We start from the raw sequence: 21,041 nt of genomic DNA on the forward strand, positions 1-21,041 counted from the left end.
TTTGTAGAAACTGTGATATATTCTTTCAGGATTCTTTGATGAATAGAAAGTTCAAAAGAACAACATTTATTTTAAACGCTAATCTTTTGTAACATTCTAAATGACTGTTACTTTTGATCAATTGAATGCATCCTAGCTGAATAAAAAAAAAGGTATTTAAAAAAATGATTTAAAGTTATTCTATGCTGATATAAAGACACATTTATGTGTAAGAGTTGTACTGATATTTGCTAAATGAAGAAAACCCGTTAACAAACTCCTGCTTTTTCCTCACGATCTCAGTTTCACCCTTCAATGGTCAATGCTGTAGAAAACAGTGCTTGTTCAACAAATGTTGAACCTATGCAGTTTGTGTTCATATTCATGAGTGAAGTTCTGAGCCAGGCGGTCTGCAGTGGAGCTGGTTACTGTCATTGTAGAGCTTTCAAAGGCAGCATTCACTGGAAGTTAGTGCAGGTAAGTTTGTTTTATACAACTACACCTCAACCTGGAGACAAAAACAAATATTGAGAGAATACATTTGGTAAATAACTCGAGTTAAATGAAATTAATTTCCAAAAATGCTCAGTGCTGGGTAGGAAGTGATTACATCAGATTCCAAAAATTAAGTACTTATATAATGTTCTAAAACACCAGTCTGGGAAACCATGATGTAATATAATATTTAATGCGAACAAGTACAAGAATACTTATGAATTAGCTTTTTATATAGCTTTTTGCTAAGTTTGCTCTTTAATAAAGCCCAATGTACCGCTATACAATAAACTGCAATTAAAAAAAATAACCAATTAACATTAATATACAGTTTTGTGATGTCTGTGTCTGTGTATACATGCTTTTGGTTATGTAGGTGTTACCCTGACTGGCAGTAGAGCATGAGTTTAGGGGGTTGAAGGTGGCGAATCCTGGGAGGTTCGGGCCAGTTGAGGTCCTGATCCATTGCTGATACTGTGACACGCGGGTGTACACTCCAGGTTCATTGGGCTGACCACAGTCGTGACCCCTACTGATGATACCAGACTGGACCCACACTGAACACTGCTTACTCACCATTGGACCACCAGAATCCCCCTACAACAGAAAAAGAGAGAGGTAGTATGTTTTTCAGTTACATTTTTTGTTTGTGGCACTATTTAACATAAAACAGTGAATATAAAAAGTCTACAAGTCTGATATACTCCTATACAAACTGTGCTGTAATAAAATCAAAGGGTGCTTCAACTAAGTGTAAGTTCAGGGGTATACACACTTATGCAGTTAGTTATTGAGTAGAGTCAGCATGATTTGAAAATTCACAGTTTAATTTGTAAAAAATTAAGTGAGCGTGCCGTAGTTACCTATTCTAAATGTATTCATGTTTTCAAGATTTGCAATGGATTAAGTAGGCTAGTGATTTTACTGAACATAAGAACTACTTACTTGCGTCACAATAAAAATACATAGAATGAACAACAAGTAATAAGATTCTGGTTTATGAGTGATCTTCCAGTACTGTTTCAGCTATGCACTCCTATAGCACATGGTAAATCAAGACGTGTCATTCTGAGCGATCGACCCAATCCAAGCGCGCTCCAGCTGTAAAACAGTGTCAGGCTGGTCTCTACACATCGTCCCTACCCACTATACCCACACACCACACCCACGATCCAGTTTCCATTGGTTAAACTTTCAAACAATGTTGGAAAACACTGCATCATTCCTGCTTGTGACTTATTCAGATCCCATAAGTCCTATAGCTTTAGCCAAGCAGCATTTCACATCACTCTGTGATCTACTATTTATGTTGTGTTTGGGCTCGTTCGAGACCACCTGCTGATATAATACAGATTTGTGATATACAATTTTTTACTAGATTTACAAATGTTTCATGCTGTTACAAACAAAAATGTGGCGCAAAAGCATCATGAGTATACTGTTTACACATCCGTCAGCGCCGCTTTTTCATACAAATACTTTGGTCTCTAACTGAAACAAATATGCATGTTGTATTCTAATGTCAGCTAATTTAAAAGCACTTGTTAAAGTCCCCCTGTAGTCCATAATTGTATCCCTTAAAACTCATCTTTGATCACCAAAATGAAAAATGAAAGAAATTTCTTCATGCCTTAAGCCTTAAAATAGCTTGCATGTAACTCTACACGCTTGCCTCATTTAGTATACGTGGTTCAATGAATATGCAAATTAGCCCCGCCTCCGACTCACTCACACCAGCTCAGAGATCCACTCGTTGACGATCACAAGTTGACGTGATTGGTTACAAGGTAGTTTGTGACGTCAGAAACACCAGCGATTTCAAACCGCGTTTTTGAGACTGTCTTTGGTTCACTGCAGTTTTAAGGAGAAAATACTCAGCAATGGTGTTGACTTTGCACATGGTTTGTCTTAAAGCACATTAAAAACACCACATAGACATACAACAAACAACATAAAAAGCTTGATTTTCACCACAGGGGGTCTTTTAAGTGATGGTCATATTCCCTATATTTACTGTAAAGCCAAGCTTCTAAGATTTATAATGACACCTATTTTGGGTTGGTCAAGCAAGTGGTTGTTAAGTAACATGATAACTTAGTAGCACCCAACCACCCATGCTTCGGAATTAAGAGGTTAAGGTTAATGATTAATTGGTCGTTAATTTAAATAATAATAAATTATGGGAATTTATGTAATTTGACATCCCTACTCTAAATGTTCAAAATGCATGCGAACCATAGGATGTAGGCTCACCTGATGGATTTAGTGACTATTTTGAATTTCTTTGAATTGCAGTTCTTTTTTTGTAATTGAATTGAATTCTGCACAACCCTCATGAGTGTGCACATGTAGATAAGTAGTAATTATGGTTGTTGTACCTGGCAGGTGTCTTTGCCTCCCTGCAGTAAACCAGCACACATCATGTTGTCTGTAATGACTCCGGCACCCAGCAGATCATTACACTGAGAATTAATTATCACTGGAACCACAGTCTCCTGCAGAGTCCCAGGATAAAACAAATTCACTGGACACACGACAAAACACAATCATCAGTATGTGATGTTAGTAGAAGGTGTGTGTGCTTGCATGCGTGCGTGCGTATGCATCTGTGTGTGTGTGTGACCTCCAGATGCAGTTTGTCCCCAGCCTGTGATCCAGCAGTTGGTGCCAGAAGGGAAAATGCTGTCCTCCGCTGCTAGACACACCGGTCTAATATAGTTAGTAAAGTTGACTGAAGAGGACAGATGCAGGAGAGCGATGTCATTGTTGTAGGTGTCACTGCTATAGTCAGGATGTATGACAAGCGTACTGACATTTCTGCTGATTTCATGAGCATGAACTCCCTGCTGTGTCATCCTTCCCAAGTACACAACCAGGCTGGATTTGTTGACACTGAATATATAGACCACGAGGAAAACAACAATATTACAAGAACAACATGTATACATAAACATAATTACACAGATTTCAAATAATGTTATGTGATTCTAACCCAGCAAAACAGTGAGCAGCCGAGAGCACCCATTCACTGCTGATGAGGGAACCTCCACAAAAGTGACCTTTATATTTGGGGCTGTGAAGACTAACCTGCCATGGCCACGCCCCCTCGTGCGCATCAACTCCACCCACAATACGGGTTTTTAAAGGGCGACGTCCACAAACTGAGAGAGAAAAAGAATAGTGACACAAGCTGCACTAGCATGAGATCACATAAATGTTTCTTTTTTAATAATCATGGGGTTTCAGATTATGTCATGTCATTCTTTCTAGACATCTAGAGGGGCTCTTACCATTCAAATGAGAAAGACAGCCTGCAAACAAACAAAAAAAGTCATGGTGGTACAGATAAATGCAAGTGCCCACAACTACACATCATAATAATTTAACATATATTTCAGTTCTTATAGTAATCAGCTAAGATGAAGTTATATAAGACATACAAAATATAGTGATATACGTCTATTTTATAAAACAGATTCTGGAGAGAAAAAACAGCTCGTTTTATGTCACAAATGAAGCACGTGTGAAAATATAACCAAATTAATTGAAACACCTGTAAGATTTTACCTTTGACGCATATGAGCAGGGCCATGCAGGTAAACGTCCGCATCGTCACTTAACACCCGGTGTTTTCACATATAGTTCATTTTAAAAGAACCAACCCCAGACTCTCTCTTCGCTGGCAGGGTGGATGTCTATGGTAGTTTTGTCATGTTATTCCTTTAGTAATGTCCACCAACCCTTCTTATCACTAATTTGCCTGATCATTTGCATGTTTCTTCGTCTTCCTCACTTCCTAACAATGCTAGACCTATAGTTTTACAGCAAAGCCATGAATGTGTGTGACGTGTAGGCCTGCATATGGCCCACTTTTCATTTTCATTTATCATGCGGATTTTACTGCATGCTTGACAATAAAATGCATCAGCCTGTGTAGTTTAAATAAAAGTTAAGGTTGAAATGCAAATCTTTGCCTATATAGACAAAGATTAAATGAAATTAGTTCTGTTTGTGGAATTACTATTAGCCTATTAGAGAGAGAAAAAAATAGTTAAGTTTTGATTCCAGTAAGATACAATACATCATACAAGAATAAATTCAATGCAAGAAGACAAAATTAATTGACTAACTAAATTGTGGTTACATTTAAAGTAAATACTTTTTAAATTGTACTTTTGTATGTTTTCAAGAAAAAAAATAGTAAATATATTATTTAATAAATCATTATTTCAGCATTTTTATTGCATTCTTTTTAACTAAATGAAAACAGAAGCATCCTGTTATGTTGCAATATTTTATTGTATTAGTAAACCCTGGTTTTAATCACAATACAAATACTATACTACACAATACTTTAGCATTAAGAATAGTGTCTAAAGTTCAACAGATAATTTTAAAGTTTATAGCATATTAACATCTTAATAAGATATAATAAAATACAAATACTTAAGTTTAGAATATAAGGCAACTACTATTATTTAGTGAACTGTGCATATGATTGTTTTCCTGTTTTATTTTTATTTTGTGATTCGATATAAAAAAAAAACAAATAAATTAATGTATGTAATTCAAAGAAAGGTCCCACAGTTTCCAGAATCTTAAAATATTAAATACCCAAGCAATAGTAAGAGTTGACCAAATATACCATGATGGCCTGTATCATGATGGTAGTTGAACAAACTGGTTTGATTTTGTCAACTCGAAACCAATCCTGTAACCCTGAGTTTGTTCAACTCCCATCATGGTACAGGCCCCTGGAAGCGCTGCACTGTGTTTACTATGTGAATAGTGTGGGAGACTGACATGGAAGAAAAGAGATTGTTGATTAAAGTTGTTATTTTTTTGCACACAAAAAGTACTCTTGTCACTTCAGAACATTAATGTTTAACCACTGTAGTCACATGGACTTTTTTAACGGTGACTTTACTACCTTTCTGGGCCTTGAAAGTTGCAATGAGATTTATGCCTATGGAGGGACAGAAACCTCTCAAATTTCATCAAGAATATCTGTTTCAGAAGATGAGGGTGAGTAATTAATGACAGAAGTTTCATTTTTGGGTGAACTTACACTTTTAGTGTGTGAAATATGGCATGGTAGCGTCCTCATTTTACATTCTCATATGATTTTTTTTTTCTCTCTTTGCAAGTTTTCAGTTAATACTGATTCTCAACCTTTTGGTCTTATACCCTGACAGTATTTTGTACCTAAAGAAACAAGAAAAAACACACCTTTGGGAAGAGATTTCATATCAAATGCATAAATGTTATATAATATCAAAATATTTTCCACTATAGATTAAGTGTTGACTCGACTGGTCATGTCTGTAGTGTCCTCATCCTGCCATATCTCGTCGAGTTGCAGTAATTAATCCAGACTGTAGGGGGCGTCATCGTGACTGTGTTTCCAGTGTTGGACTCGGCACTGCAGATTCAGAGCGGCCTGTCTGAGATGAGAAAGGTACTTAACACTATAATCATTAACATAGGACTATCTCTGCTCAACTCTATGAAACGAAATATTCAATATCTCCTATCTGTCCATCGATATTATGCACTGCATTTGTGTTGCCGTCATGGAAGGGAAATGGCACAGTGAATCACCTGGAGATGTTCTTGCAGTAGAGCATGCTGATGGACCGCAGATGTGGAGCGCTGCACAGGAGGAAAGAAGGAGTGCGGTCGGTCAGGAGAGGACAGCCACTCACGTCCAGCTCCCTCAGGAAGTGACCAGCTCTTGTTAGATATTTCACTGCTGTATCTGTCATCTGATGCAGCAAAATATAGTTTCAGCTATTATGTGATATTTACCTTTACCATAGGACTATATAGTGAAAATACTATATAGTGAAAGACACTAGTGTAAATACTTTTTTGCATTTTCTAATTCAGGGGTTTTCAAACTGGAGCAACAAGGGAGTGCCTGGGGTACGTGGAAAAAGTTTTATAGAAAAAAACATGTAAAATAAATAAATAAATTTGATTAAAATAAATAATAAAAATAATATAAATTAGGTTGAAATTAATAAATACATCAGTACAGTACTATAGTGAGTAGAAAAAAATAATGTAACATAAAAGAAACTAAATATTTCCTATTTATTTTATACATATTTAGTGTTCATTTTTTACAGTATAAATTGGGTATTTATACACAAAAATATCTAGCTTTCTTTTAAATTTTAGAACAAGTGTCCATCACACGAGGATGATCATATTCGAGGGTCCGTCAACTAAAAGTTTGATAAGCCTGTTCTAATTGAATGTATTTTTATTACAAATCATATTATCAGCATAACAATTTGAGTAAAGTTGAATTTCAAGCATTTGATTAATGACCTTGAAATATGTCTAATCCTAAAATATATATTTAATACATTTAATATTTTTAACATTTTATATTTTCTGGTTTGAATTTTATTTTAATCTCAGTGAATTTAGTTGTATTATTCTGGAATATTTTCATAACAATTTAGTTGCATCCCAAAATGACGCACTATACACTATGCACTTATACACTATTTACTTGTGCATTATGTACTCATCTGTGTAGTATATGAATTTTAAAAGGTTATTTTATCATTCAACATTGGAGTCTGATAGCTCCTCCCCCTCAGCTACGTCTGAAATCGCATACTTTGATTCTAGACTTACTACATTCTCCATGTTGTCACTGTCATGTGACTTTTTTTTCACCTACTATATAGTAGTGAAGTATGCAATTTCGGATGCAGCCTTCGTTTTTCGATTAATTAAGTGCACCATCTGGGTATTTTAAGTGTACTTTTCCTACTTAAAATTTTCAGTGTGAACACTAATCGCACTATTTATACTACAAAATGGCATAGAATAGTGCATTATACTCGAACTGGGACGCACTTTTTGTTCATCTGTTAACAGTTAATTATTTCCTGACAAGCTACTTTGTGCACTTATTAGTCTTTCAAGATTACTGATTTAAAGAAGTACTTTATGACATCCAGCTATTCTGACTGTGGCAATGGTCCTGCAGAAGAAGGAAAGGGCTTTGATCGCGCGATCAGACAGACACACACAGTGACACACATCCAAAAGCTCCAGACGATGACATTGTCGGCAAAACATCTGCACAGAGACAAAATTATGTCACATTAACTTTCCAATAAACAGTAATCAGATTGTAAATTCATGGCAAGCCATAAATCTTTGCACAATGGAGTGATAAAAATTGTAAGCCAAACCTTTATTCCATTATCTGTAATGAAAACACACTCGTTTGCGGTCAGTTTTCTCAGACTGTGATTGGCCCCCAGAACTGCCAGTCCCTGTGAAAGACACATCTTTAATATAATAACAGTTTTGACTACAGCTGTAAAAGGATTATGTGTAATAAATGATACACTAAGTGTACTTTGTCATGTATTTTGCAGCCGGTGATGTCCAGAGAGACCAGAGAAGCACATTTGTCCAGACACTCAAAGCCGGTATCGGTCAGGTTCTCACAGAAACACACGGCCAGGTGAGTCAGATTGCTACATCTGGAAATGAATTTTGCATTCATACAGTCACTGTATATGAAGGATTTTTTAAAAGAGTGAACTGTCTGTAAGTGTTAACTGTTTTCACCTCTGAGTTATTCTCTTCAGGGACAGGTCTGTAACTTTTGGGCAGTAAGAAAGATCAAGCTCTCGCAGTTCAACAGCAGACGGTCCTTCAGTGATGTAATAGATTCCCATATCAGTCACCCTAGATCGGGTAAAAAAAAAACACAAAACATAAATTGAATGCATTTTTATAGAATCTGAAATGCATGTCAAGAATGTAACCAAATATTCTAGATTGGGGGAGCGAATGGAAAAGTGAAATATTTATTATTTTTTTCTGCTGTATGTAGCATCAAATAAAATCAAAAGCAAATAGCCCGCCTTGTTGGCAGAAGCTATATTTACACTTACTAAAAGAAGAAAATACTGCTATTTTTAGATAGTGTAAAAAGAATTTAGTGCTATTTGCACTTAGTGTAACACTGTGTTTGCATTTTTCTATATATTCACGTCGGTGCAATGGCTTCTCTCACTTGATACAGCCTGAGATATTTAGGTTGCACAGTTTTGTCAGATTTCCTAAAGACTTCAAGCTGGCATCAGTCATGCGAGGACAGTCGGACACATGGACCTCACTGAGTTTCTGAGAGCTCCTGCACAGGGCCTTCAAGCTGCTGTCTGTCATTCGCCCATTCCCTGAAATGCAGAACACGCAGTTTCTGTTTTACTAATTCAGCCTTTCTAGCCATGCCACATTATTTGAGCGCACAAATACAAACCTTCTATTTGGATCTTGGTGAGGCCGATCACTTCCGCCATTGTTTTGAATGCCACATCAGATAGAAACGGCGAGTCCAAGAGGGAAATCACAGTCAGCACACGACATTTAGACACTAAGACCTTGCAACAAAGAAAAACAACAATCTCCAAATTCAAACTTGGTGTCTAATAGACGTCATATTTGATGTACATATAACACACACTGTACCTGCACACAGGTGTCAGTGAGGGTGGGCAGGTCATCTAACACAATCTGTTGAAGTGAACTGCAAGCCTCAGCGACATATGTAAATCCATCCACAGATATCTGTAGAGTAGGGGGGAAACATTTTTATCATGCAATTAATTTGATCAATCTTTATTCTGATTTATTCCCGTGAGCAAACAAAACAATGTACCATGGTAGCTACTACTTGGACACAGAAGTAGGCTACTACAGTGTAAAAAATGATATGATCAATAAATTATGACAACATATGTTTTACATTGCTTTAACTCATCAAAATAAGTTAAGCAATTTTCAACTTTTATTTCATTTCAACAAGTTAACAAGAACTAAGAATGAGCAATACTTCTACAGAATGTATTAATAATTTTTTTAATAGATTATTAAAATCAAAAGTTGTATTTGTTAATGCACTGTGAACTAACATAAACAATGAACAACTATTTTTATTGAACTAACATTAACAATGACTGATCAAATACAGTAATAAATGTATTGTTCATTGTTAGTTCATGTTAGTAAAAACATTAACTAATGCTAACAAATGAGACCTTATTGTAAAGTGTTACCAAAAACAATAATGCTATCAAATGACACCTTATTGTAAAGTGTTACAGTTGCTACGATAAACGCATTGTTGTGATGTTTGCACTGTTTTGAAACGGACATTGATGAGCGGCACTGTGGGTCAAAAGTTGAACAGCTTTTATGTTGAAAAAAGCAATGAAAAATGCCGCAATGATTAAAGATGTGGAGGAGCAGAGCAGTGAAACGCCTGTAAATATTAACTAATATTACTAGTGTGCATTTCCTATATGTGTCAACTCTAACCTGAGAACAACCGGAGAGGTCTAGATGACTGAGTCTGTGACAGCCTTTCCCTGTGGTCAGACACTGCAGGCCTTCATCAGAGAAACCCATGCAGTGTGCCAGATTCAGAGACCGCAGCGTCACACAGCATCTTTTAAACAACAGTCAGTACCAGAACTATAAAAAATACAGTTATTTCTGTCATTATGCTTGTGTTCTGACAAACATATAAGAGGTTTGTACCTTGAGAGGACTCTTATAGTGCCATTAGTAATATGAGTTAAGGCCAGATTAAGATAGAGGAGAGAGTGACATCCCTCTAAAATCATCTTCATATCTTCATCCTGTCAAGATTGTTTCCAAACAAAACAGGTGTTAGATTGATAAGAAGCAGGGAAACCTAGAATCACAACGTGTTTGTTTTCTACTTGCATTAACATTTTGGCATTCACTCAGATTGAGTTCTTGAAGATTTCGGCATTGACCTTTGAAAATAAAACACATGCGATATCCTTATCATATCATTGATCAAACTGAAAATGTGTGTAATTTTTAGACTGATTAAAGTAGTTTTACTGATGCGTCTGAAGCTCGAGCCCTGCACCATTGTGCAACCGCACAGGTTCACAGAGATCACATAGACACGATGTGCCCGCAGTTTTCTCTCCACAGTCTGATCTGTGATCCAGCTGCCCTCAGGGGAGAAATCAATCTGTGGAAACACATTTTACAGATTATACTGCCTATATATCCTTGTGAAAAAGAAGTACACTTTAGCATACTTTTAAAAACAATAGGCTTATTGCAGAAATACAATGTTTTACAAGAATTTACTTAAGTTAAAACTGAATGTTATGTTTCCGGTCACTTAAATGAATGTTATTTAAAATTAAATGAAAATGGTAGCCTACAGCCTTACACACTGTGTAACTCTTTGCCCTCTAGCGGTTAAGAAACCAAACTGCAAGCATGTTGCGGAAGAACATTGTTTTGGTTGTGCTTCGGCTCTGTGTGACAGTGCGAATGAATATGGTTCTTTCTCATAACTAAAAAAGAGATATTTTCCTACTGCTCATAAAACACAGGCTTAAGAGATATTACCAGTTTAGATGGAAAGGAACTTACTAGCACTAATAGACACTGTAGGCTACGTCCTTAAAAAAAAATGCCTACAGCCCATAGTGAAATGATCATTCAAAATATACAATAGGCTACATATGGTCATTTATCTGTTAAAAAATACCTTACTCACCTGTTGAGTAAATTAAACTGCATCTCTCAATGTTTTTACAACATTTCAAATCCCTTAGTTCTCGCCATATCAGAAAGCCGAGCAAAGCCAAGAATGTTGATTCTTGATTTATGACGAGCTCTGTCAGCGCTTTTTTAAAAACGGGGCCCGCAGGTTCGAGATTTAGCTGCTCCCACAACCTTCTCACACACGTCAAAGTAGCCAGAGCAACTTCTCTTTATTTACGGATAGCCTATGTGGAGACACGCACGGGTGAGTGACGTATATATGCAATTTTTCTTTGAAAACCATCCTGTCTGAAATATAAACACTTGTAATATGCTTGAATCAAGACAACACGTTTTGACTCATTTAAATTTAGTTAATTTTGAACAAAATGTTTTAGTGTAGCCTACCTTTAAATATGGTTGGTTACTTACAGCCCAATGTAGCCTACTGACAAGCATTTATGGTAAACTAAAATATACTTTAATGTATTTATTATTTAAACTTGTATGTTTAAATATATTTCTAATTACACATTTGTAATGATGAAGTTGCAAGTACCCTACATTTAAAATATAATAACTTGTATATTAGTTAACACATCAAAATAAGTGTAGGCCTACTTCGTTAAAGCATGAACCAAATATTATTAAAAATTGATGATGTAAAATGTACTTTAAAGTAAAACTTTAATTTGACATTACAAAGTGCACTTTTTAAAAATGTCAAGAAACATGTAGTGGCGAGCACTACAAGAGCATATTCAATACAGCTAAGTGCACTTCTTTTCCACAAGGGTGTAGCTGAATTAAAGTGTTTAAGTGAGCTGCACTGACCTCAGTCCACAGTGAGCTGATTTGAGTGATCGCTTTCCAAGAATGACACACCTGAGCGCATTTCAGGAGGTCACGCACACCTAGACATTGGAAGATCTGCACCAAATACTTTATTAAAATCACAGTTGACTTGAAGCCAGTTATATAATGGTAACATCACAGAGGTTAAGTGATACCTTAAGAGACAGCTTGTTAGGCAGCAGTGATAGTCTGTCCTGTCCATTGCCCTGTGATATCTCTGAGTTCAGACTTTCTTGTATCTCTCTCTCTAGCCTCTGAACATACAGACATACCTAAATATCTTGTTAATCAAATGCATTTGTGTTACACACATTTTAATTTGAAAAACTACCTTAAAATATTCCTTTGTTCTTTTAGCTTCATGCACAACACGACGCCAAGATGTAATGATGTTTCTGCAGTGAACAGACTCCTGTGCTTTCTGTAGTTTCCTCACAGCATCTGGATAACATAGGTAAAGCCTTCATGTTACAATATTAATAGAGAACAAAATGGTGTTTAACTAGTTGGATTTCCTAAATATTCCAACTTCGTATTCCATGATGTAATATATAGGCAGTACCATTCTGCCTGTGTTTTCGAAAGCAAACCCACGCTGTCCACTTGATGAAAGCTTGTTTTATCCTTCTCTGTGTGTGATACAACTTAGTCTCTTCCATTCTCTCTAGGAGCCTGGCAGCTTTCATTTTCTTCTTCGAAATATAACTCTTCCAACCCCTTTAACATGAGAAGTCAGACATTAGCCTATAGGTGATACAGGCCCAGTGCTTTAAAAAAAGGGTTCTTTATTGTGGTTCCATGAAGAACCTTTAACATTCCACTGCACAAAAAGTTATTTCTGGTGGAAAAGGGTTTATTCGATTTTTAAAAAGTTATTCACGCTGAGAAATTAAGAACTAATCAATGAAAAGGTTTGGGCAACCAAAAATGGTTCTTCTATGGCATCACTATGTGACAAACCCCTTTTGGAACAATTATTTTTAAGAGTGGATCCAAAGCAGGTTTTGTTTGCTGTTGTGGCTTTTTTATAGTACAGTTTTGACACTCACATGAAACACATTTTGGTCAGGTTGGTTCGATAACATGAGAAAGCTTTCTCCAACGAATGCGACAGAAACTGTGAGAAAAAATAAATAAATGATTTTTAGCAGATGAAGGTTTGATAGCTCACCCCTATTCACTCTGAATTAAGAATATGAGATTTACCTGGCTGTCTTCTGAATTTCCAAAAATATCATACACAATGCTTCCTGCCAGTGAGGAGATTTGTTTGTCTTTGTCAATAAATGTGTGCCTAAAGAATTCAGAAACAATTTACATTTTAGGGCTATTATTAGTATTATTTACTGTATTATACTGTATAATACAGTAAAGCTTACAAGCTTATAAACTTGATTTATACATTTATATTCTAATGTCACAAATTATACACAAGCCCACATACCAGCAAATCTCGAAATCCTGATCTTCGAGAATTGATAGGATCTTCTCTTCTATAAAGTGCAAAGGATCTTCAGGGCATGAGACACATAACCCAGCAAGCAAAGCCTATAGTTTAAATGCAAAATAAGTTAAAAGATATATATAATAAATATCATAAATAATCCTTTAAACTAATATATATATATATAAACATTATTAATAACATTTACATGTTATAAACAAATTAATCGGATTGTGTTCAATTACACTATTTCCTTGGCTGGCTCATTCATTAACTAGATCATTAAATCACCTTGTAAATCTGAGGAAGTGAATGTTTAATGAAGTAGTCTCTCAATATTGGATCTGAATCTTGCCAAGAAGTCATCATAAAAACGATGGCAGCTGAAGAAGTAGTTTAATCATTTCCTGCAGTCAGTGCAACAATAACCTGAGACACCTGTAGCTTCTGTCAATATTTACATTCATGTTGCTTGGTGACCTGAGCAAGTGGTTGGTCAGATGAAAAAATCATTGGAGTATGTATTAATAGCAAACATACCTAGTTCGTAATTTTCCTATATTATTATACACACACACACACACACACACACACACACAAAACTAGTCCAGACTTTACATTCGTTGAAAGTCTTTGGGATGTGCTGGAGTATAGACTTTATAGAAGTGCTTGACTCTTGCATTATTAATATAATATCTTAAATCAAAAATCGATGCACCTCTCGATGGAAATAACATCAAAACGTTTATTTCCATCAAGTGGTGCACACATTTTTGGTCAAGATCTTGTATTGACAATGCAAGAGAAAGAGTCAAGCACTATGTAAGTCTCCTCCAGCACATCCCAAAGACCAATTCATGTGTGAAAATTATTCATCATGCTTCCTCCCAACCATTCTTTCATGATGAATATGGTCTTCTTATGTCTTATGTCTTCTTACATGGTTGTTTAAGAAATGAAAAGCTACACACTCCATCAATTGGGGTTAGAAGAACTGTTGCCAAACATGTAACATGTTAGAAGCATAATAATCACTGCAATTAAGTATTTTCTTATTAAATCCAAACAGCGACTTTTTTTGTTGGCCAGACATTTTTGTTTTTCAAAAATGTGAAATTATTCTTTGTTTGTGTTTTTTGTTACTTGTTATATATTTTGTATTTGTTATATATTAGCTAACATCATTCATGAACGCAACTCCGCGAAACGTTTTGGTCGTCCACTGATGCAATAGGCGGCAACGTGCAGAGGAACCTGACGAATATAGTGTGATGACCAGGAAGTGGGTGCATCTTTATTGATCCTGTCGGACAACAGCCATGTGTTAACATTTTCTGAATGAAATCTGCGCATATCGCAGAATGGGAGATGACAATGTCATAGCCCGGCTCGGCAGCATGAAGGCTCTGTTGGGGATTGTAGCAGGAGCCGGAGCTTCATATGGCATTTATAAACTAGTCGCTGGTCGTGCAGGAGATGGAGGAGTGAACAGAAGAAAGTCTGCTAAAAGTGTGACTATTCAGCCTGGGAGCTTAATGGCCAAAGTATCTGGATTTAAAGTGGTCAGTAAGAGTGATAATCTGGATCCGTCTGCGGAGACTGAATCTAGTAAGTGACATTCAAATGGTTTTTATGATGTATATTATGAAAGTAAACACTGACAGCTCTATATAAGTGTTTACAATATTTGTTTTTGAATCAAACACATTGTATTGATTAATTATGGGGAGATCTTTTCATGCAAACTTTTTTTTGCTGTTTTTTTCTTCTCATAAGGTGATATTCACTCAAAATCTGCTGCCAGCCTGGAGCCTCGACATCTGAGCATGCTTCTCTCTCTTCTGCAGAGCAGCCCAAACCCAGAAGAGAGGAGAAACGTGCTCGTAACCTTAGGAAATGCTGCTGCCTTTACAGTAAACCAGGTCATCTAATGGTTTGGCATCTACACATTGTGCATTATTCTGACATTTTTGCAGAAGAGTAAAAAAAAGCTCTCAAATTGCAGTTGATATCATGTTTACAATAATTTTTTGCTTTTCTTAAGTAGGATCTTCTGCGAGAATTTGGAGGTCTTCACATCATAGCAGGCCTCCTCTCAGACCCTTCATCGGAGATCCGGGTTCAGACTCTAAACGCTCTGAACAACTTAAGCATGAATATCCGCAATCAAGAGCAGCTGAAGGTATTGCGAATACTGTATAGATTTTATTATATAGGCTTTTTTTGTATTATTTTTTATCTTGGTACATGCCTGTTGCTTTTGAACCAGTGTTTGTTGTTGCTAACTAATATTCAAAATTGTTTTTGATAATAAAATAAAACTGAAAAAAAAAATATATATATTAATAACAGATGAAAATCTTAAACTTAAAAAATGAAGGCAAATTCAAATAAGTTGAAGTATAAAAATGACTAAAACTAAAATGTAAATAAATGTTAAAAACTATATGGAATTTAGTGCTGTCAAATCGATTGATCACTATTAGTTGCATCTAACATAAAAGTTTGTGTGTTTGTATATATATATATATATATATATATATATCGTGATTCATCTATTTCACAGCACTAATAGAAATACACAAAAAAAATATATATATAAAAAAAGTTAATTAAAATGACATGAGTACTACAAAGCGAAATTACTAAAACTTGAATGAAATTTAAAATTTAAAATAAAAGCTAATTCAAATAATTAATAAATGCTATATAAATAATACTAAAATACCATGTTCTCCCACACGTCTCTGTTGTTGTTCAGATATATATCCCGTCAGTGATGCAGTTGATTGAGATGTCACCAGTGAACTCTGACCCTCAGCTGGCAGCGCTCCGCTTACTCACTAATCTGTCAGTCACCGATAATCACCAGCATCTGATGAAGAATTCTATCACCCTCCTCTTATCTCTGCTCGTAGTGAGCAATGCAGTCCTACAGGTGATTTTGGATTTATGAGATAAATGATATGTGTGCACAATCAGATTTATTGAATATTTAATCTGTTCCTGCAGATCCAAGTCCTGAAGGTCCTAGTAAATCTTTCCTCCAATCCAGATTTGATGGACGATATTGTGCAAGCTCAGGTGAACAAATTTGTCTTTTACGCTTTCACTTTATTGTAGGTGAGATCCAGTCTAGTGACTTTTCACTCATGCCAACACAATATGATTATAAATAGATAACCCTATAAATAACTCTCTTGGTTGCTGGGTGTCCTAGTTTGTCCCATTGGCTTCCTGTTGATGCCTAGATCTATTTCAAGGCCAGTCTGTGGCCATGATTTAGTTTAGAGCTGCTCGATTTGGGGTGGCAAAAAATCTAATAATAAAAAATACTTAAGGTTTGCTGTGCTTGTTTGTAGGGCTTCATAATATGACCAAATATTTGTGATTATATATCAACTAGGGCTGAAACATAATGTTTATTTAATAACTCACTGTCAATTGTGATCAATCGTCCTGGTGTTATGGACGTCCCCATCTTTGAGACTGTCGCTATTGTTACCTGAGTTCAAATGATGTTGTGAGTGACTTCAGCTGTTCGTTCATACAGATATGTATTCAAACAGCTGAATGAACAAAACATTTCAAGACTCACTCCTGTTAGCAAATGCTGTTGTCAATTTACAGTCACTGAACGCAGACATTATGAACATTTCTGATAGATGCCTTTTAATTCTTGGCAATTTTTTATTTGTAAAGTATGAGAAAAGGTTTGAATAAATTGTTGAAAGTAAGATTAATGGCAGAAGTTACAGTTATTATTTATTGGCATGTTAACTACAGGATTAATCAACTAATCAGAAAATAACCAATAGAATAATCATGATAAATTGACTAATCTGGAAAAATAATCAATAGAAAAAAAAATTTTATTTTGTAATTTATAATCCTTACTAGATAAAAATATTAAACAAAATAAGAAATTTTGAAAGATTAATAAAAAGAAGTTACGGTAATTATTTATTTCCAACTTAAAGCTCCAGTCCGTAACTTTTTTAAGTTAAAAATAATCCAAAATAATTATATTAAAAAAAACTTATTCTGCCAGTGGTCAAAACTATCTGCTTGCCATAGCTAGATTCAAAACGGTTAGCTTGTAATAATGATTTTAATTCCAGTGGTACTGGTGGGTTTCCGCGGGAAATTCGAGCATGTCTTTGCGTCATGACGTCACACCCGTACACATAAAGAAGGAGTTTCGGCTAGCCGGCTATACTGCGCGTGACGAGATGTTTAGATGTATAGGCTTTTCTCGCAGCACTTTACATAATTAAACTTATGGCATCCAGAAAGATCCAAACAACAATCATCAGTGTCAACTGGAGATTCAGCAGTTATAAAACCCAAAAGACTTCGTACTTCGGATTTAAGGTGGCTAGAGAAAGAGAAAGAAACCGTCTCATGCGAACACAAGGATTTAAACATCGGCGGGGCTTTTGAAAAGTGAGTGAACTCCGTGTTTTGAAGGGGTTCAAAACGGAAGAAGAGACGGCTTTTTTCTGCTGAACAAGTAAGTTAAGACATTTCAATAGTTCAATCGTGTAACAGTACGTTTTCTTAATTCACACAGTTATGGAGTTTCCTTTGTTGTGCCTTTCTCGTTTTGCTATTATGGAGAATATGAATTCTGAACTACGCAGGTAGCTGCTAACCATAAAACACATTAAATTTAACATTAGTCACGCAATGCTGATGTTGTTAACATGAACAATTTGAGAACAAAGTAGGCTATAATTTGCACGGTTGCTGTAAATCACGTTGATTAAATCTAACGAAGCTTATCATGTCGAATGCTTTTTCCCCCTTAGTTGGTCAGAACAAAAATGGATGTTACTTACTTGTTCAGAAGACATTTTCTTATGAAAATTCTTATGTTGGTCAAACTTTCAAAAAGTGAATCTGTGATTCTGTATGACAGTATCCACACAGCGCTGTGACTGACAGCAGCACTCGCCTCAAAGCACTGTGTTCATCCGCGCTGTTTCATGCCGATTTACAACCCACGTAAAGATAATAATTCCGCGAATCACTGCAGTTACAGATTTCGAACAGAGAGATGGCGACAAAGAGGAAAAGATACGGACTGCAGCTTTAACTAAATGATTAAAGCTGCTGTAGGTAACTTTTGAAAAAATGTATTTGCTAAAACTGTCATTATGTCCTGACAGTAGAATATGAGACAGATAATCTGTGTAAAAGTCAAGCTCCTCTGGCTCCTCCTAGTCGTCTTATTGCCATTTGCAAGAAATACACGCTCCCGGTCAGAAACAACCAATCAGAGCCAGGAGGAATGTCTTAGCAGTGTCAATCACGCTCGTGTACGCGCTGATCACACCCCTCTCTTGCACAGCGCGAGCCGTCGTTCAAACTCAAGATTGCCGGCGTGCTGCAGCTGTGCTTATGACGGAGAAACAACCTAAACTGCCAATTCTCGAGTGACACCTGCTCATAAAACAAAGAGGTAAAAGGAAAAAGACTGATGACGATAAACAAGCGAAAAAGAAAGAATTACACAGAGCCCATTGACTCGGTGTCAAAACTCTAGCCGCATAACATGTAGATAAAATGTCACGCACTCTGCTAAGCAACAATTGAAACCTGCTAATTCACTGGCTTGTCATGATGCTGAAATAATGTACTAGCACACCTTATCTAGCATTATATATCGCTAGAATAATTACTTACATACTGTAACGTTATCTTACTAGCTATTTATAACTTATAGAAAGAGTGCAACGTTATAAAGTTACATGTAGGCTATTGCAAAATACATAATGATTTGAGGACCAAGTTTGTAGTCAAAGTATGGGCAGGCCATAGTCAATGTAAAGCATATTATTGACGTTTAGTCCCTATTAGTGAATGTGCCATATAACTTTTTATTCGCTGTTATCGGTGGCCCTGTTTACTAGCCTGCGCGTTCACGACAGGCTCCGTTGTGGAGGACGAGCTGTGGAGGGAGGGCTGTAGCGCAGCAGAGAGCAAGGGGGTGGGACCTGTAAGTTGTGCTTGTTCAAATTTTCAGGCTAAGTCAACGTTTTCTCAAAACTCCCTACTGCAGCTTTAATCGACTAATTAGAAAAAAATATAATTTTTATGATTATAATTATTACTAAATAAAAAATCAAACAAAATAAGAATAATATTTTAAAATAAGAATAATATAATAATGTTATGGCTGTCTTCATTTTAAAATGTTAAACCATTGTTAAACTTTTATTTTAGTGGAAAGCGGCAGGAAGTGCTTCTCTCTGAGGCACGCATATATAAATTTTTTTATTAAATGACCGACTTTTTTGTGATTTCGTTTTTTTTAATTATCTTTCATTCCTAATTTAGTTCTTCTATTGTTAAGAGCTTATGTATTTGCACACGCTCCTCCAGTTACTTGTAAATCTGTTCCTAGGCTCCAGCCTCCTTGATTTTGTTGTTTGACGGCTGCACAAGCACATCTGTTCTTCTCCGCCTGTTGTTTTTCGTGGGGAACCTGCGTGCGTGGAGACCCTCGGCACAGGTGGCTGAAGCTCTGAGGACGAGGCAGGACTCTCTGTACTGTGTTCTACTGGACAACTCCTCTCAGCTGCACCGTAAGCTTCCCCTGCTGCTCTCACATCCAGACGAGGAGGTGAAGACGCAGGTGGCCAGGCTCCTCACATAACCTCTTACAGAATACATCTCATCAAAGATACCTGTCCTTCTATGTTCACCTACTGAAACGTTCAGGCTCAGCACGAAAAAACTAGCATTAATTTCTTAGTGGAGCAGTGTTGATATCTGCTGGTAGCAGGTGTTCCACTTGGTGGGCCATCAGTATCCTCTCAAAATGTTGGAAAATGGACAAGAAATGACTCCCTCAGGTGATTTGAGAGATGTTTGTTTATATAATAGACATTTGTGAACACCACAAATCTCCTCTGAGAACCTTTGAGAACATCTCCACTGCCAAACGTTTACTTGCCAAGTGAATACATCTTACAAGCTTGCAGGTATTTTCTCTGACCACACTAAGTGCTTTGGATATCCAGACTAGTGGTGGAAAGGACTTTGCATGTGTTTAGAAATGTTAAAGCCTTGAAAAAAAAGCCTTGTTAAAGCCTTTCTTTAGTGCTGCATAATGCAAGTGAAGTTTACCATTGAATAAAGGTTATTCAGGTTATGCTAAGGTAGTAATGACCCAGGAACCTTATTTTTACAGAATCTGCATTGATTGTACTGTGATTTTGTTTTCTGATGCTTGATGATGAGATTAACATATTTAATAAAGGTTATTTCATCTTGTAAGGCAATTATAAAAACAATGGTTGCTTCACAATTTAATGTTTGCTTTCACATTATTTTGGAATGCTTTCTGGCTTGTATGTCAGGTTTGTGAAAGTTCTTTCAAATAAATATTTAAGTTTTAATAACCTTTGTTTATTGAATTTGTGCTCTTGAAGACCAAATACATCTTCATATTTGTTTTTAATGCAGAGAAATAACTTTTATTCGCTCTTGAATCGCAGCTGTGTTTGAGAACAACATTTCCCACTAATCTTAGCAAACCATCAAGGGTTGCCATGTCTGCTTATTATAAGCGAATTTGTGCTGTTGTTTTGTTGGTTTTTTTACATTTATTTTCCCACCATAGCTTAATAAAGTATGACGATTCATCGTTATATCGTGTAACGAGGTTCGTTTTTTTGGTCAGCAA

General features: G+C 36.1%; 3 protein-coding genes and 1 long non-coding RNA gene across 5 annotated transcripts; 2 read left to right on the forward strand and 2 right to left on the reverse strand.

Moving 5' to 3' along the window:
* Positions 1 to 314: 314 nt before the first annotated feature.
* si:dkeyp-93a5.2 (tryptase) lies at positions 315 to 3,635 on the reverse strand. Of its 2 annotated transcripts, XM_056251054.1 has the most exons (5): positions 3,562 to 3,635; positions 3,098 to 3,366; positions 2,853 to 2,998; positions 858 to 1,071; positions 315 to 487 (listed from the first exon to the last, which is right to left on the reverse strand). In XM_056251054.1, the coding sequence occupies exons 1-5, from the start codon at positions 3,588 to 3,590 to the stop codon at positions 483 to 485; spliced, it is 663 nt and encodes a 220-aa protein (XP_056107029.1). In that variant the 5' UTR covers positions 3,591 to 3,635; the 3' UTR covers positions 315 to 482. The 2 variants fall into 2 exon arrangements, with proteins under 2 accessions (XP_056107029.1, XP_056107028.1); XM_056251053.1 differs by lacking the exon at positions 3,562 to 3,635 and having other exon boundaries at positions 3,098 to 3,427.
* LOC130085339 (uncharacterized) lies at positions 953 to 12,400 on the forward strand. The gene is made up of 3 exons (XR_008807134.1): positions 953 to 1,092; positions 7,881 to 7,969; positions 12,262 to 12,400. It is a non-coding gene; the product is annotated as an uncharacterized LOC130085339 (long non-coding RNA).
* Positions 5,721 to 13,853, reverse strand: fbxl13 (F-box and leucine-rich repeat protein 13). The gene is given in 21 exon segments (XM_056251055.1): positions 5,721 to 5,918; positions 6,076 to 6,239; positions 7,441 to 7,575; positions 7,692 to 7,775; positions 7,862 to 7,988; positions 8,077 to 8,196; positions 8,528 to 8,690; positions 8,774 to 8,894; positions 8,983 to 9,081; positions 9,832 to 9,961; positions 10,054 to 10,154; positions 10,243 to 10,308; positions 10,310 to 10,522; positions 11,884 to 11,979; positions 12,060 to 12,158; positions 12,236 to 12,345; positions 12,467 to 12,621; positions 12,954 to 13,021; positions 13,111 to 13,198; positions 13,349 to 13,452; positions 13,640 to 13,853. Coding segments are annotated over 21 exon segments (2,400 nt in total). The 5' UTR covers positions 13,718 to 13,853; the 3' UTR covers positions 5,721 to 5,839.
* A 778-nt stretch (positions 13,854 to 14,631) lies between these two features.
* Positions 14,632 to 21,006, forward strand: armc10 (armadillo repeat containing 10). The gene is made up of 6 exons (XM_056251051.1): positions 14,632 to 14,956; positions 15,125 to 15,270; positions 15,396 to 15,530; positions 16,110 to 16,286; positions 16,361 to 16,432; positions 19,758 to 21,006. The coding sequence occupies exons 1-6, from the start codon at positions 14,710 to 14,712 to the stop codon at positions 20,007 to 20,009; spliced, it is 1,029 nt and encodes a 342-aa protein (XP_056107026.1). The 5' UTR covers positions 14,632 to 14,709; the 3' UTR covers positions 20,010 to 21,006.
* The last annotated feature ends 35 nt before the right edge of the window (positions 21,007 to 21,041 follow it).

This window comes from Rhinichthys klamathensis, unplaced genomic scaffold (genome assembly GCF_029890125.1).
Source record: "Rhinichthys klamathensis goyatoka isolate OS25496 unplaced genomic scaffold, OSU_Roscu_1.1 h1tg000076l_1, whole genome shotgun sequence".
Lineage (NCBI taxonomy): Eukaryota > Metazoa > Chordata > Actinopteri > Cypriniformes > Leuciscidae > Rhinichthys > Rhinichthys klamathensis.

Coding starts and splice junctions, on each gene's coding strand:
- si:dkeyp-93a5.2 (XM_056251053.1), bottom strand. CDS start 3,422: ATGTATACATGTTGTTCTTGTAATATTGTTGTTTTCCTCGTGGTCTAT. Junction 2,999..3,097: donor GGGACAAACTGCATCTGGAG/GTCACACACACA, acceptor TCGTGTGTCCAG/TGAATTTGTTTTATCCTGGG. Junction 1,072..2,852: donor GAGGCAAAGACACCTGCCAG/GTACAACAACCA, acceptor TTTCTGTTGTAG/GGGGATTCTGGTGGTCCAAT.
- armc10 (XM_056251051.1), top strand. CDS start 14,710: ATGGGAGATGACAATGTCATAGCCCGGCTCGGCAGCATGAAGGCTCTG. Junction 15,531..16,109: donor GCAATCAAGAGCAGCTGAAG/GTATTGCGAATA, acceptor GTTGTTGTTCAG/ATATATATCCCGTCAGTGAT. Junction 16,433..19,757: donor ACGATATTGTGCAAGCTCAG/GTGAACAAATTT, acceptor ATCTGTTCCTAG/GCTCCAGCCTCCTTGATTTT.